Source organism: Cinclus cinclus, chromosome 1 (assembly GCF_963662255.1).
Source record: "Cinclus cinclus chromosome 1, bCinCin1.1, whole genome shotgun sequence".
Taxonomy (NCBI): Eukaryota; Metazoa; Chordata; class Aves; order Passeriformes; family Cinclidae; genus Cinclus; species Cinclus cinclus.
The window spans coordinates 147,188,434-147,206,462 of NC_085046.1; the positions used below are offsets into that span (position 1 = coordinate 147,188,434).

Consider the following 18,029-nt stretch of genomic DNA (forward strand, 5'->3'; position numbering starts at 1 on the left):
AGCCAAACTGCAACAGCTGGCTCCTGACTCCAATCCCTGTTGCACTGGGACCAAAGGAGAGCCAGCAGCCAAAATTGCACCACCTCCATATCCTGAGTGCTATCAGCTCTCTGCCAGGCTCTTGTGCCTGACATATCCCCCAGACACCTGGAGGCCTGAGCCTTGTGACTGTGCTCTGCTCCAGTCTTCCCAAATACTTGCCAAGTCCCTCGTACACCAGCCATGACTACCTCCTCATCCCCAAACTTAGGAAACATTCTCAACAAATTTTCCCAAATGAATGTCCAGCAATCTTAGTGAAGTGGAATCTTCTGACAAAAATACTTCATCCCCAGACTTCCATCCAGCTGTGAAAAGCAGTTTTACTGATTTCAAAATGCATGTACCATTGTCCAGCTGGATATATCGAGCAGGTTGATCTTGACACATGATTTTGCCCCTTGCTAGGACACATATTTCAGATTGGTAAGTGTCATCAGTCCATTCTCCCTGACCCCTGCTTTGTTTTTTCTAGTTATTTTAATCCTCTCCTTCATTACAACAAAGGAAGTGAGTGGAAATTTTCCACTACCCCAGTGTCTGGTCCTGAGCTTGAAGTCTTCACAGTGACATGAAGATAGGAGGATGCTTTGCAGCTGGACAGAGATCTCTGTTCAAGCAAAGGTTGGTCCCTCATTAGATCAGCCCACGGGTGAAATGAAAGTGTGGTGACATTAGTGAACACCCTACTAGAAGCAGAGAAAAGACTGCAGACCCACAGATGAGTCACAAAATCTGTCTGTTCCAGTGCTCTAATTACATTGCTCATCCAAGAAAAGCCTCTTTTGGAGCCATTAGGTCAGAATCTGTTCTCCCCTAGCTGTAAATCCCTCATAACTCAGTGAAGTCAATCAATTTGTATTGGTGTAAGCAAAATCAAGCACAGTGCTCTTGCACAGCCTTTGATCTTTCTGGCTCTCTCTGAAAACAAGCTCACAGAATGCCATTAAAGAGACAAGAAACCCAGGCCCTTGGGTCTCGTGCATGCTGCAGGCACTCTGAGCAGTGATATCAACATCAAGCACTGCAGGGAGGTGGAAAAGAAGGCAGAGGAGAGACAACCTTGTGTGTCCCCTTCAGGATGAAAGACTGTGGACCTCCCAGAGGGCCTACAGACCCTTGCTAAAGGGTTGGAGCACAGCACATTAAAAGAAAATAAGTTATCGATCCATCTATCTATCAATCAGTCTATATGTCAAATAATATTACCTTTCTAATGGAAAAACAAACAGAGGGAGACACAGCTCCTATGGCTCTCTAGCACACTCAGTGGGCATGCACAGCTTTGCTGATACATGGCACTAAAACTCCAGAAGATCAAAGACCACCCAAACAAAACATTTCTCTTTCAGGAAATCACCTGAATGTAGGATTCCAAGCAATGGTCCATTTTGTCCTAATAGTTGTTTCCAGCTTCTTCCTCTTCTTCAGAGCCTCTACCAATGTCCTGTGCAGGAAATCTTGCCAGCCTCTCCTTGGCAAAGAGCTCTGCACTGTGAATGGAAGCAGAAGTCACCATCCAAAAGACACAGGATGTTCCCTCAATATTAAGTGCATTAGACAGGCAACCAAAGAACGACCCTAGGTCACAAGAGCATTTCCTCCTGTTAAATCTCACACAACTTCTACTGAGATTTGCTCTTCTGGTTAGGAAGAGCATCAACCACGTGCTTAGTCTGCAGCCTCCACTCTTGCTTCCTGGATAAATAAGAGTACCAAGTTCTCAGGGGAACAGGAGAAGAGGGAATGCTTAACAGCAGCCAAGAGTGGCTTGGCTTGAAGGAATTCAGTAGGGAATCCCACAAGAATAGCTTGAATACTACTGATTGTGTTACAAGACATGAAGAGTAAAGGAAGGCCATGAGGCAAAGGCTGGAAAGCATTAGGATTTTTCTCTCTCAGATTCCCTCCAAGCAGAAGAGCAGCTAAGGAAGACAAAGCTTTTAGAATGCAGGAAGCTGAAAGGCTGTCCTCTCCTCTTGAACATCCTGAACCTAACATTATTTCTCACCAAGTGATTTCTTCAAGTTAGTGGAGATGACTCAAAAAAATGAGTTTTCAATTAGTTTATTTTATTAATGTTATAACACCAATTAATATATATTAGTTTTGTATATATATTTACATTTATTTGACTTAATTAATGCTCTTTTGGGGGGTTCAAGGGGAAAATCTCTTCTGTTATTAAACAAAAATCTGTTCCAGGTCTTCTATCCCAGGCCTTGCATCCAATACACCATCTCCAAGTTCTGAAATTACGTCCCCTGGGTTCTACATTTTCCACAGCACTGAAATGTGCACAGTATGATGTAGACAAAGACAGAGATATCTGTAATGGCTAATATGAAACTGTATTGATTTTGTTGGTTATATGATGTTTGTTTACTTTTTAAGCCCTGTTTGAGAAGATTTTCTATTCCTTTCAGGCTACTGACATATTTTCCATTTGCTACAGGAGCTAATATTGATGCTACACCATGTGTGTGTAAATTTGTTGGGTGAGTAGGAGGAGATGCTTCCTTCAAAATACAGGCTCTCCAGACCACATTCTGCACACATTTATCTTAGTTTAAAGTCAACAAATACACCAAAACAACTAAGTTTTGCAGGATTTGCAGAGAAAAACTGATCAGAATCTGTTCCAGTCTGTCAGGATCCACCATTTTTGTCTGTTGGGAAAGCCGTGGGTGTTCTCTCCCACTCCCTGTTGGAAGGGGGCAGGAACACAATACCACATGGGAATAAAATGCAGCTTTACGGTGAGCTGATGTATGAACAGGAATTAACAGGGTGGTGGGAAGGGGATGAATCAGCCAGTCCCAGGGAAGACAAAGAAATTTTTCAGACACTACCTTGGATCTCACCCACTCAGACACAGTATCTTTTCTTGGCCCCTTTTCTTGGTGATGTTATATATCATTTCTTCCTCTCACAAAACCCTAGTATTCCAGGATAAAAAAAAAAAAAAAAAAACCCAAAAAAAACCAAAAACCAACCAAACAAAAAAAACAGAAAACAACATGAAAATGGTCCTGCTGAGAGCAAATCACCCGATCCTACACCTAGCCAGTGATACACAATTAGTCCATGAATGCCAAGTCAGCCCAAGGTGTCCAGAATTGATTCTGTTTAAATGAAGTTCATACCAACACTGAAGTCTAGAAAATATGGAACCCAACTAAAGTTTGGGTATCTGCACTTCCAGAATTAGAGAAGCATTCATTTCAAGCTATGGAACATAGAAGAAATACTTGGTGATGATCTCTGATGTTGTTTCAGCAGCAGGTATCTATGTCACTCTTATGGTAAAAGACACAGACTTGAAGAACATGGAGGGGGACACAGATTTTGAAATGCAAAAATGGAGGCTGTACAATGGCTTAGAGGGTTCTTCTGGAAAAAAAAAGGTGTATTTGGGCTTAGATCTGTGTGGTAAATTATCTGTTCTCCCCCTGGTGCAGGCAAGTAATTCCTCTCACTTTAATGGACAATTTTATGGCTGCTAATAACATTTGTAGCTTAGATAATGACAAGGATAATCAAATCTCATGCTTGAGGGCATAAACTTATTGCTGCGGGGGTTAGCAACAAAATCACCATTGCCATATATTGCACAGGTATATTATGGGATAGATTTCCTTCCTCCAAAGTAGAAAGGCATTGGTGTCTGCCAAGATAACAGATTGGATGGTTGTCTGTGCTATGGAAATTGCTGGTTTGTATGCATGGGATTTAGGGAAAGAGGAGGAACCTCTTTGTTTCAGCATTACAGAATATGCAACCCAAAATACCAAGTGAGCAGGGGCTGATGAATATTGATGCCTGTCCTAGCAAAACAGCTCTCTTAAAGCCAAATTCAGCCTTGACCATCACAAAGTCCACTGTCAGACAGCAAACACTGCTGTACATTCAGCACAGCATTTAGAAATGTCCATTGAGTGCATAATCCCAGAAGCTGAAGGTTGGGAAAAACCTCAGTAAACCATCTGATCATTTGCAGGATGCTCAGATCCTCAGACCATCACTTAGGGGTTACTCAACTCAGCAGGCAGCTCCTGTAGAGCAGTTCTCAGCCACTCATTCCTAGGAATACATGGTTGGAGGGACCTCAAAAGGTAACTGAGCCCATTCAGAACTGAGGCAGGCTCAAGCATTACAAACCCACGTGTTTTGGACAATTCTTTAACCACTTCAGACAAATATCCCACTAGAGGCATTCTGGAGGTACCTTATAGATTACATTACAGCTGATGATCAACATACATCTGGGTATATATGCAGAAAAAATTTATCAATCTCCTCTTTACAACAACCTTTCCCATGTTTGAAGCAGCTATTATTCCCCCCTTCATGTATTTCATATAGGCTAAATCATCTCTGTTCACTTCACACTGAATACAGGTTAGTTTTTCTTTCATAATTTTGATTTTTCTCATCATTCCTCTAAACATTGTGTGCCCAAAACTGCACTCAGTTTCCAGGCTGAAGCCTTACCACTTTATCAGCAGGATGTTGTAGTACTTGCATCTAGTCAGTTTATATAATTTTTTATATGTGTCTTTTATATCTTCTTCTTCGGTGTAATTCTGTGCACTTGACTATATTGAATTTTGTCATATGGATTCCAGATCATTTCTCCAAACTAATAAAATCGTTTTGTATTCTGCTCCTGCCCTCACAGTGCAAGCCACCCCTCACAATTAATGTGTGTACCCTCTGCTCTACCAGACAAGCCATTAATGAGAAACTTGAATAGTACCAGCCACAGGACAGACCCTCGTATGACTGCGTATGTTATATCCATCCAATCTGACAGGAGACAAGTGCTATTTTTTTCAGAAGTTTTTATCCTATTGTGATTATCTGGTGGCAGATTCAGCAGATCTGTGGGTTTGTATTTTCTGCCCCATTTACACCTGCACAGTGTATGTGTTTTTTCACAGACGTGATAAGCCAAATCACTGTCCAATCTCTGGTACACAGTGCGTGTCCATACAGACTTTGCACCCACCTTGCAGTTCAACCCAGTCCAGGATTTTCTACTGCAATTATGAGAACTCAATGCTATTATCATGCCATGTATGTAATAAATGTCACAACCAACTGATTTCCCCTCCATCAGCTATCTGCTGGAATAAAAACAACCCAGAAAAGCCCAGCATGTGTTACTCAAGAAAAATTTGGGGTTGTTCCAGCTTGTCCCTTGTTATCCCTTAGGTACTTTCATGCTGATTAACAGCTTGGTCAAATATCTTTCTGAAGATCAAATTTAGGTTGACTGAGCATTAACTGCCCATGTTCTCTCCTGTCCCTTTTTTAAAGATAGGCAGCATGTTTGTTTTTCCCTGCAACAGCCACTGGTAGGGCTGTTCAAACAGCAGCCATAAAAAGCTGCTAACACCAAGCAGTTACTGCTTAGAGAAGAGGTTTGATTCTTATCCCAATATTCAGCTGGAGACAGAATTGCAGGATGCACTGATAATCCCTCAGGGAAGCACAAACCTTCAGAAAAAAAAAAAAAAAAAAAAAAAAAAAAAAAAAAAAAAAAGAGACAAGATAAACTTACATAGATCCCAAGCAAGATCCAAGGCAAACTTCAAACAGCCTGTGTGTGTAGGGAACCATTAAAAATACAGGACAATATACCAGTGCATACCTTGCTGCAAGGCAGGACAGAATGCTTGGGTCATTCCTGACAGATGCTTGTCCATCCTGTTCTGCAAGACCTAGCAAAAAGACCCCACACCCCACCCCTGCCACCACATTTCCGTGTTTCACGAGTATCACTGCGATAAAGAAAGATCTTTTTTCTCTGTGACCACTCTCTTTAATACTTCCTCACTGTTGTTTAATACTTCTCCGTATTCACTGTGCCACACTCAAGGTCTTCAGGAATAGATCTGGAGTTTTCATCAGATTTGAAATGCTCCACAGGCTGGATTCTTGCCAGAGACCACAGAAATAGTTTTTAACTCCTCATCACCCAAACTGCAGTCAGGTTATCCAAATTAGGATGACACATGCCCAAGAGCTAGGAACTTTCACCATGACAGCTATTGCTGGATATTCAGAGCCAAGCTTGCATCCTGTGCCTTTTCCTCTTCAATACCACCAGCCTTCACTGTGATCCATCCTGGGAAAAGAAACACCTCCTGAAACCTTTAGAAATAAATCTGTGTTATACCAAAATGCCAGCAGCATACCTACATCATAAGGACACTGATTTCAAACATGAGACAGCAACAGCAATAAAGCAATTCTGAGACTTTATGAAAAGTTGTCTCTGGTGCCAGCCCAGCAAGTCCAACCAGATCTGAATGCAACAGCATAAACTATCACAAGTACAGGAGTGGTATGAGTCTGAGTGAAGATATAAAAGGGGGTGGATATATGGGGAGAAACCAAAAATTAACCATTCTGCATCATACCTAGTGCTTTTCTCTCATTAAAATAAACCTCTTGGATGTGCAGTACATTCAGTAACTGACTTGTAGCACTGCTAATTTGCCTATGTTAGCCTACATCTCTAGGTATCATCTTATGCTTTTTCCTCTGACTGCCAGAGTGCAGTCATTAAGACAAACACTTTGCTACTAAAGTAGTAACTGTTTTGAAAAGTGCCCTTTAAATAACAGGCCTTTTACTACTAGGCAGGATATGATTTAAGAGCTTAAGCCTTTGTTGCCAAAAGATTGGATGATCATTTGTTTGTCAGAGAAAAATACCAGAAATTAACAAAAAAAGCTGATAGGGCATCAGGACAGACTGAACAGCAACTATTTCTTTCCTCTTCTTGGGATCTTCATTCCCAAGCAAGAGGGGAGAAACTCCAAAGTAGAGAGGTTGGGAAGATCACTGAATTCTCAATTTATCAGTTGAAAGGTCAGCTGAAGAGTTCAGGTCAAATAATGGGATTTCCAGGTGCTACCAATCCACAGATCCAGTGTTGCTGTTTTAACTATCAGTTGCCTAGAACCAGCCCTATGTCATTTCTAACACACCTAAGTAATACTGAAAAAATACTAAACCAGAAAATAGAAAAAAAAGGACAGGGAAGGGGAAGATCCCGCACAAACCAAAAAACAAAGACATATTTGGTGTCCAGAAGTAAACAAACAGTAGATCAGGAACTTCTATAGAGGACAAGTCAAAGTGATGGTGGGTAGATACCTTTAAATGTTGGAAGAGACTTTCACTCCCCAGTTGTTGGTGTCCAGACTACCACACCCCAAAACACAGGGTTTTTTTCCTATTTGGAAGTCTGGGGCAATCTAGTTTTTTTTTTATGTGATGATCCTGAATAATGCTGAAAGAGCACCCTTCTACTGTTTCTAGTCCTCAGCAGAAAATACAATATTCTTTATCCTGTAAGGAACTCTTCTAAAATTCATGGTTTACTCTGGAAGCCCAAGAAGGCCTCAAAGGCCAGAAAAAATGCAAGCAAGCATTGAGGCTTCCATTCACGTCTGCAAGTATGAGGTGTTTTTCTGATGCAAAATTTTAATGGAGAGTTCAATCATCTTTATTTTATGAACTGTTTTAAAATATTATTGATGCAGTATCTTACATGGCACAGCCTGCATGCAGAGCCTTGTGGTCAGGGCTCCACGTTCTTCCTGGTGCTGGAGTTCATTTTATTTCAGTACAATATTTTATATGTATTCAGAGCAAAGTTAAATTAGACACCAAACTGTAGATTTTTAGAAATTATTACTGCTGCAAACACTGTTTTCATTGAGTGAAGTCAGCCTTGTTTCACCATAACAATTCAAACTACTAACAACTATCAGCAACTGTTCATTAGTTTAAGTAATGGAGACATATACATTTGAAACAGGAATATTTCACATGTTTTCCTACTATGTCTGGTCCTGAGAAGTCCATATGTGTACGAAATACAGCAGAGGGACAAAACAAAACTCTAGTGGTTTAGGTTTGTTACAACATTTAATTTCTGATACAGTTTCCATAGCCTGGGTTAGTTTAAACATAGAAGGAGGACATCCTCTCCAGAAGACATCAAAAGAAAAGAAGGTGGAAGAAATAAAATATTCTACCTCCACCCAAAACACCCCTGTAATGAGTTAATGATAACACACATCTGAAATTGCTGACACTGCCAATTGCCTTGGGAGTGGATCTCTTATTTCTATCTTCCCTTCAATGACAAGAATATCCCTAAATTGGGAGTCTGTGAGCATTTCCTTAGAGCTAATCTCCTGCACCACAGAATTAGAGAGCTGCAGCAAGTTTCATTCATCAATCTGTGCCCTCAAGCTCCCTGTGAAATTTTTATGCCTGAAAAGGAAAGTCCTCTTCTCTGATGGGAAAGCAAGGAGAAAATCAGCTTCCCATCAGATACATTTTAACCCCACTACTTGCCTGCTTTTCTCTGAAGCTCTTTTTTCCTTCTGGTGCAGGGAATTGAAAGGACAAAGTAGTCTGCTCCCTCCTAATCATCCTAATAAGTAACAAATACATGAGCCCTTAATAGAGAGATTCCTTTCACTGGCATGCCCTAATCATCTCCATAATGAAAGCAGTTAAAGAGGATATTGAACCCTTTAACCAACTGGTAACTGCCTAAGCCTCTTGTGGCAATTGGCCAGGTATTAAAAAAAAAAGTAATTTAACTCTTTGAAAAGAAAAACCTGCTAAGAAATTTCAGGGATTCTTCCCCTGAAAGAGAAAATAAGTACATTTAAGGAAAAAAAAGGATCTCAGTAGACCAGAAGATGATAGATCAGAAGTTCTTAACTGTCTGGGAGTCATGAAAATAAGGAAAACACACAAACAAGAAGAAAAAAAAACACACACACCACCAAAAAAAATAGAATAAAAATATCATCATTCTTCCTGAAGATTTCTCTCTGCTCAAGTTTGAGGTATGCAGCAGGCATGTAGTTTGCCTTTCGCTTTAATTAAAACATATACAAATTGTATAAATCTCAATGTCACCTTCATTATTAAAAAGAAAAAAATCTGAAAACTGCTTTTAAATATATTTTCCATTAGTTGGTTTACTATAGATTATAGCTCCTTGCAATAGAGAATTCTTGTCTAATAATGGCCAGATCCAAAACAACTGTGACTCAAGATATTTTCTCTGTTACTTATAATAAACTTTGGATCAGGCCTATATTTCTGGGTTTGGGGGCTTTGGGGTTTTTTGTTTGTTTATTTGTTTTTTTTCCAAATATTCTTTTATAGAAGATGTGTCCATAGACACTTACTTTAATCAAAGGAAGTGCTGTAGCTACAACACCAGCACTATCAATTTTAGTTGTAGTTAATCAGGTCACAGATGCATGGGGGGTATAGATAACATGATAATCTACCTAAAATCAGTAGATTCCAAAGACTATAATCCTGAGAAAGTAATAAATTAAAACTAATTTGCATTGCAGAAATGTCCGTGGGTGAAATTTCTGAAGGAGTCCATGGCTTCATTCAAAACTATGCAAAAAGAGGAGAATAGGCCTGCTACACACATCAGCAAACATCTGTTGCAAATCCACAGTAATCTCTTAGTTCGACATGCAGGCATCAAGGACTCATTAGTTCTGCATCACCAGTAAGTGTCCTTGCTAGCATCTGTTAGAGGGGAAGGGAATATTTCATGTGGCTTCTAACTATATCCAGCCAAGGCTCTTCAGTAAAATCCATAGCAAGTGGATACCTGATAGCCTAAAGGGCCTTGGGCAGAAGACACATAGTAATAAGAGAGAATTAGCCAGACTAGCATATGAACCTTCATGAAATAAAGCTCCAGGTTCTCCTATTATTACCCAGCAGAAGACCCAGGCTGCAGGAGTTTGCCAGTATCACCTTGAACTCCTTATGGATCTCTGCCTTTGGTTCATCTCCACTGTTCAATCTGGCTGTAAACTCATGCTATATTGTCCAAAAGAGAAAGAAGTGAGCAGTTTGGCAATTAGAAATAGCTCCCAACCTGAATCTTCAGAAAGCCATTTTCTCTTCTTTTCTCTAAATTGAGAATAATTTTTACACAGAGTTGTGAAGATGAATCACCTAATGTCAGTACAGCATTCTGAATATAAAGTGCTGTGCAAGCCCAGCTCAAAACCATGAGAAATGATTTCAGCATTTATGGGGGGAATATGCTCTGACACTGAAGGAACTGAGCACCTCAGCTCACAAGGCAATTGAGGAAACACAACAGCATTCTCCACTGTCCTTCATGCCAGACCAGCAGCATCTATCCCAAAACTCATGGTGTCCAACAGGAAAGTTCTCCATTAATCAGTTTTCCTTTGGTCAAGCCTCATAGTTGTGAAGCTGTCCCAAGAAAAAGCAAAAAGTTTTTATTATTTTTATTTCAAACAGGCCCATTGCCATCAACTAAATTTCTTTCTTTATTCTTAGTCAAAAACACACTCCCAGTTCTACCCTATGAACTTCTGCTTGCCATCCCTCATATCAGCAGGATCATCTTCTCCTTCTTTCCCAAAACACTCACCAACACCTCTAGCTTCTAACCTTGACTATGGATAAACACAGATATTTCTATTCTGACACTTGCAAGGGTACATAAATGGGTTTACTGGCTAGAAAAAATAATCAATAAGCAAAGACCATGAAGTGGAGAAAACATAATTTCAAATATCTTTGGATTTTTTTTTCTCAAGAAAATCAAATTACCCCAAGAACTACCAGGTCTCAAGAAGTAGGGGGAAAAAAAGAAGATTCAGAAAATCATAGAACATACAGCTGATAAAGACTTCAAGAGGTCAGCCAGTCCATCTTCCTTCCCAAAGGCAAAAACAGCTGCAGCTTATTCATTCCTGGGAAATTTTTGTCTTATCTCTTTTTAAAGAAGCCTCCTTAGGCAGTCTCTACCTACACACAACCATCCTGATGGCAGGGAAGAGTTTTCTTCATAGTTAATCTAAATATCACTTGCTTCAGGTAAAGAAAAAGTTATTAATAGTTAGGAGGAAGTGAAAGAGTACCAAATCATAAAAAACTACAAGACACTAATTTCTCCAGTGTTGTTACAGTAAGGAAATCTGCAGACACCTCCACCTAGCTCAGTGGCCAGAGGTTTCTCAGTATTTCCCCAAAACTGTTTTCCAGCTCTTACTATTACATTTGCACAGCCAGTAAGCCATATTGTGGGAAATTGCAACTAAACATCATTCTGAGCTGTAATTTTTACAGTTTATCAGTGATTTTTAAAAAGCTTTTGCTAAAGTGCCTCTGGCAGGAATCTGAGGTATCATTGCAAAACCAATTTTTAAGAACTCGAGAACTTTTTCTACAAATGTGAGCAAAGTAGCCTCAAAGCCTCTTCTGTTGGCAAAATACTATTCTGGGTTTTTTATTTTTTTTAATTTTCATCAGACAAAGAATATAGTGTGAAACAGTCTTGCAGACTGTTCTAGTTTTGCAGGGGAGAAAAATCCTACACACAGTCCATCTTCACAGGGCTCACTGTAGCAGACCTCCATCTTGCTTGAGATACCACCATCAGATATTCAGACCCTCATCATCCAATATTCTCCACTAAAGCTTCAAGCTGCATGAATGAAGAGATTTCTTACTTTGGTGTATCTGAAAATCTTACTCTCTGCTTTCACCTGAATTTATTAATAATTGATTGGCTTAATCTACTCATTGCTTGTTTGGTTTTTCAACAAGATATGACCTTCATGGTCCTGACAAGTCATGAATGCTTCAGTTAATTGACCAAAACATTTGTGTCTTTATTCTTAATCTCTTCCCTTACATGTCTTGTTTTCTTTTCTTTCTTTCAAATGCAGGTTGTCCATTTGCCATGATTCCCTACTCAAATATTTTCAATGGACTGGCTCTAAATATTACTATCCATCAAAAACCAAGAGCAGACTCAAAACACCAGAGGCTAGTTTTAAAGGAAGAGGAACAGACAAAATAAATCACTTGTAAGAACACTTCAGTCTTTGTCTAATCCAAACTACAGACATCACTGTACTACCAAGTTGGTGTTTTTACACCCATTTTACAGAATGGTAAAATAATGCAGAGAAAGAACACAGAGACTCAACCACTATCCTAAAATGGATTTAAGCATGTGTTTGCTTAGTTCATTAATGCAGGTTCAAACTCCCTGTCAGGACACCATCTGCCAGAAGTATGAAATGTCCTCATCTGGATGCAGACAGTTTCTGAGTGTTTGGCTACTCAGCAGCCAACCAGATGTCAATAGGTGGATGTTCCATTCACCATTACAGGTATTGCACAACATTCTTTTAAAAAGTATTTTATCTGAATAGTTCACTCACTGCTTATAGTAGGTTCAAAACTGAAAACAAAGGCTAAAAGCTAGAAAGAGAGACTCATAATTCACAGCACAATCTGCCTTAATTTTGCTTCCCTTACAGTCACTTCTCAGGAAAAAATAAATAAATAAAAATTTTCAATCTGTTTGTTGTTTCAGTTCATTTTAGGATGACACAAACAGCTTTCAGTTCTTTACATTCTGCACAAGCCTGCAGAAATATTCAGTGTTTACTAGAGTTTGGTGGTGTTAAATCAAGTATGACTATCACCCTTTAAGGCCTAACTGATAAAGTGATATTCATGCCAATAACACATTTTGACAGTGTTGACACCTGCTTACACAGAAGCAGTTTAATGACTCTTCTAGACCTGCAAAAAAAGGGCATCAAAAATTGCTGAGAATCCTAGAAATAACCCTTTATTTTTGGAAGGTGGTGTTTTCATTCATAGTATCAAGCCTTTAGATGAACTCTGTGGCAGATTCTACAGTGTATCTCTGTAAAGACAAATAGCTGGATGATTCATTAAACCACTCTTTTTCACCTTTTTGGCTGTGTAAGTGGAAATGGAGAGGAATTCACACTAGCTCACTTTGAAACAAGAACAATCCTGAAATGAATGCAGCACCTGGTGAGAGCCAAGAAAAGCTTATTAGCACTTTTTAAGCTAAAAACTTTTACATGATTCAAACATAACCAAAACTTTGTAGAAGCTCAGAGGGGAAGAAGGGGAGGGGAAGAGGATTTTCTGCTAATTGATTTTAAGAACAGACTCATCGAGTGTTGTAGAACCTTCTGTTGTCAACCTTTCCATTGTTGTTTCAGTTTTAAAAGAAAAAAAGAAGGAAGGAAGGAAGGAAAGAAAAGAAAAGAAAAGAAAAGAAAAGAAAAGAAAAGAAAAGAAAAGAAAAGAAAAGAAAAGAAAAGAAAAGAAAAGAAAAGAAAAGAAAAGAAAAGAAAAGAAAAGAAAAGAAAAGAAAAGAAGAATATTGCACCTAGGGAGTAGAAAAATATGTTTTGCCACAGGTTAAAAAAAAAAATGTTTCCATATACTTGATTAGCCCTCACTCTTTTGTTTAGCACTCAGCTCGACAAGTGAGCAACAACCCCCAACCACCCTCTAATAAAAGCAAAATACCATAGAAAAAGGAAATGAGAAACTTGACCAAATCTCAGCGCTTCGCCTCACACAGGAGAGTTTCAGGATTTCATGGTCTCTTCCAAGCAGGTCTTTAATGATGCGTTTCCACGGGAAGCAACAAGCTGCAAAGCTTGCCGGAGGAGGGGAGTCTGGAGCTTCGGCGATGTGCGGGAGCCAAACCATCAACACCACAGCCTGAGAGCTCTGCTGGAGCTGTCCCTTCAGCTCCACGGACTGGGGACACTGCTGGAGCTGTCCCTTCAGCTCCACGGACTGGGGACACTGCCGGAGCTGTCCCTTCAGAACCACGGACTGGGGACACTGCCGGAGCTGTCCCTTCAGAACCACGGACTGGGGACACTGCCGGAGCTGTCCCTTCAGCTCCACGGACTGGGGACACTGCCGGAGCTGTCCCTTCAGAACCACGGACTGGGGACACTGCCGGAGCTGTCCCTTCAGAACCACGGACTGGGGACACTGCCGGAGCTGTCCCTTCAGAACCACGGACTGGGGACACTGCCGGAGCTGTCCCTTCAGAACCACGGACTGGGGACACTGCCGGAGCTGTTCCTTCAGAACCACGGACTGGGGACACTGCCGGACTTAGCCCTTGAGTACCATGGACACTGCCGTGCGTGTTCTTTTAGCACCACAGACTGGGGAACACTGTCAGAGGTGTCCCTTCAACACTGCGGACTGCGGGAATTGCTGCAGTTGTTGTACCTTCAGCACCAGAGCTGTCAGAACTGACCCTTCTGCCCCACGTCTCAGGAGCAATGGGGCACCTGTTCCATCCCCCTGGTCTGGGGACACTGTTGGACTTGTCCCCTGGCACTGGAAGAGAAGCACCGGCCTATTCCTGGCTACTGATGGGCCATGGCCAACCATAAACGCCTTTGATTAAATTAAAGCCACAGTAGTTGAAATCAGCACAGTGAAGAGGTAATTGCTCCAGACATGTTGCTAGCATGGCAATATCACGAAGTACAATTAAGTTAGACATAAATTAGACTGCAACCATATGCACATTGCTCGACTTTGTGGTCCGCCGATTCCTATCACTGTTTTGTCCGAAGGGAAGTTTTGTGAAGAAAGCAGTACCCTTCCAGATTAGGCAAGGTCTTTTGTTCATTCTCTTCTAAGGGTCAATCTGTGATGATATGTAAGACACATTTTTGCAGGAGTACCTACTGAGTACAGCAGGTTCACCAATGCAAACCCCACATTATGTTCTTCTGGAAGTCTGTCCAGAAGGTTTCAGAGGGAGAAAGATGTATATGAGAGCATACACACAGATTTTAAAAAAATTACCCGCACAAAATATTAATATGAACATTTTATATCACTTTCATGTATAAGAAACATAGATAAGAAGTCTTCTTTTTCTAAGAACTTAAAAAAAGAAAGTAGGGGTTTCTTTCCCATCCATGAGACAAATTAGTGTAGGATAAATAAGAATTTTTTTTAAATCTTCCATGCTTACTTTTACAGAACAGCAGTAGATCAGATAACATCATGAAGCCACTTTAGTACTGAAGAGATGGTACAAAAAATAGAAGTGCATTTGGCAAGATGCAGAGAGCAACTATTAATAAACTTTTGAAAGACAGACCAGATATCCTCCCAGAGCACAGCTTCCGAAATGAACAATTGTTACAGAATGTCTGTAACTTTCTGCACCATTCTTTATTATCAGTCTTCCTCTCAGTGGTTCCCTGTTGCTATATACATTTTAAAATTTAAACAAATTGTACATCCCAAAGTGCATCTGTCTACTGAAATGCATTCTATCCTCTACATGCCAAGGTACTCAGAGCTTCCTAAACAAATCCCAGCTCTTTGAAGGAGAAAATGCTACAACTTCCCATGCAAGTTGTACTTGTTTATGGGTAAAATACCATCAAATCAGTAAAGTACTGTACGAACAGCCCTTTCTACCTGTCACCAACAGAGCTTAAGAACACAAAAGTACTGCAGGCAGTTCCTAGGCAAGAGTACAGGGCAGTGTGAGTATACAGGCGTGTGTGTGGAAGGCTTGTTGTAACACAGAGGAGCACGACAGAGCAGTACTCACTCAGCACAAACAAGTAGCAAGAGACAGGATGAGGAAGAGACTCAGTGGTCAAAGGAGGAAAAGAGAGTTCTGACATCGTAACGAACAGCGGGAAATACAAATCACCAGCCAAAGTTTCATTCTGCTTTATGTTCTATAATCTGCTAATATATGCATTTTTATTGATCTAATAACAGAAAGGTAGAGGAAATTAACCCTTAAAAATCTTATCTTTGTAAGGGCAAATAGGTTTTATACGCCAGATGGTCTTTCAAAGGAAATTTTTTGTTGCCCCAGGTAGAATATAGTCAGATAAAAACATAAGCAGACACTTTTCAAAGGGCAGTGCACAGCATGTTCTGCTAACAACTCAGTATCTTCTGATGACAGTGTGAAAATTTTTTGTTACAATCCCTACATGTCAAGAAGACCAAGTTTTCTGTATTAATAAGAGAGCTGTTTTCGTGTCCTGTTATGTATAACATAATATCAAACAGCCAATGAGTTAGAGGGATCTTTTCAGACCTACACAGATATTAGAAGTTCTGGGAGAAAAACGCTATCAACTGCCTTAGTAATCCCATCTTAAAGAACACAAAATCAGAATGAGCAAACCTGCTCATCCAGCCAAAGCCAGAGTTGTAGAGCAGTTCTGTGTGCATTCTGCAGCCTCTAATCTCCGTGACATTATTGTTATGGCAGAGAAGCAAACTTTGTGACAAATGCTTGGCTTTAGCTGCGGGAAGCAGGGAAGTACAAAATGACAGCCTGTGGCTGTGTCCACTGACTGTCCCTTGACTGTCTTGGGAAGCGGCACATCTGGGAAGCTGGGCAACAGGGATGTGACAGCAGGCATCATTTTGCCTGTCACACCATGTGCCCACAAAGGGGAAATGCAGACTGTGACCTGTTGTCACATCAGACACTCCAGTTGTAATAAAAATTCCAGGAACACATTGTCAGTGCCCAGGGTTTGACCACAGCTGTGAGAACCACCACCACTGTCCTTGCAATACCAACACAAAGTTTGCAAAAGCAGCTCTCTCCATGCCATGCTACATTAAGGGCTTTCCCAGCTGATCCAGTTCCCATGCCTTCAACATTTTCTTTCACCTCCAGCTGCTTTTTGCCTACATTTTCCCTGTGTCTCCTAAGGTAAAAGAAGGAGTGTGACAACAGGGCCTTCAACCTGAGGGGAACCCCAGGAGTGTCACTCTGCCGTTTCCCTCTTCCCTTCTCTTCCTCTCCATCCAAGCCACAGCACCATGGTAGCCACCTGGCCAGTGCCAATGCCCTTAGCCAGAACAGCCCCACTCTTCTCCAGTCCCACGCAAGAGACAGAGGATCCGTCTCCAGGAGAAGATGTGCGGGACACTGTCAAGTCCAACAAGTGCCCAAGAAGAGCATTAAATTACATAAGACGGGAGGGAAGCAAAAAGGCTCATCCAGCACAGACAGCTTTGCATGCCACAGCCTCCCTGCCCCACTCCCTTTTTTCCAGTCCGGGAAGTTTTTGCAGCCCCGGCCCTGGCCCCAGAGGGCCTCCCCGATGCGAGTCACTCACCGATGGTCGTGATGACCGTGATGGCAAAGTAGAAGGAGCCGGCGAATTTCCACTGGACTCCGGCGCGGTGCGGCTCGGACTGCATGATCACCAACTCCAGCTGCCGATAGTCCTCGCTGGTGATGTTGTACTTTCCTTTGAGCCTGATCTCCTCGGCTTTGAGTTTCTCCTCCTCCCGCATCTCGTTGTCGGACTCTAGGGCATCAAAGACGGCAGCCCCGACCAGCAGGTATGTGAACGTGCAGATGATGAGGGACAGAGTCCGCACGTTCTGCCTCTTCATGGCCGCCAGCAAGGGGCGAGTGAGGGGACCATGTCCCCCCCTGGCCGCCCGGGGTTCCGACAGGCCGCAGCAGCTACAGCAGGGGAGCAGCTGCCGGGGGGGCCGGCGGCGCCCGCCGCCGCTGCCGCTGCTCCGGGGCAGCTTGTGCTGCGGCGGCGGTCGCTCCCCGCCCGCCTGCTCGGGCTCCTGGGAAGAAGAGAGGCACAGGAGGCTACTGGAGCGTCGGGACCAGGTGCCCTGAAGCCGGGAAACTCTGCGCAGGACCTGCCCAAACCAAGCCGTCCCAGTGCGCAGGGCCATCCAGGGCAACCCCCGCTCCTCCCCAGCACCGAGGCCAGGGACAGGGGGTCCCCGCCGAGGGGCCGACGGCCCCGGCACGGAGTCCTGCGGCGGGCGGGTCCCCCCGCGAAGTTGGCGCGGCGGCGCGGGGAAGGGTCGCCCGCAGCCCGGGCGGGGCGCGGCGGCGAGGCGGAGGCCGCCGCCGTCCCAAGTTTCTTCAGGCGGAGCGGCGGGGCCGGGGGGAGCCGGGCGGCGGCAGCGCGCCCATCCGCGGAGGAGGAGCGGGGCGAGGGGCGGAGGGCTCCCGGGCTCCGGCCGTCGGCGACCCGACCCGCCCCGGCCCCGGCTGCCTGCGGGAGCGCCGGCCGGGCGGGTCGGGACGGGCTGAG

General features: G+C 42.5%; 1 protein-coding gene across 1 annotated transcript in view; it reads right to left on the reverse strand.

Moving 5' to 3' along the window:
- The window catches only part of KCNK9 (potassium two pore domain channel subfamily K member 9), an 85,261-nt gene extending 67,600 nt beyond the window's left edge, over positions 1-17,661 (reverse strand). Inside the window, exon 1 of the mRNA XM_062504166.1 lies at positions 17,079-17,661. Coding sequence (XP_062360150.1) covers positions 17,079-17,661 — 583 coding nt within the window. The remainder of the gene's footprint in view (positions 1-17,078) is intronic.
- Positions 17,662-18,029: the final 368 nt, after the last annotated feature.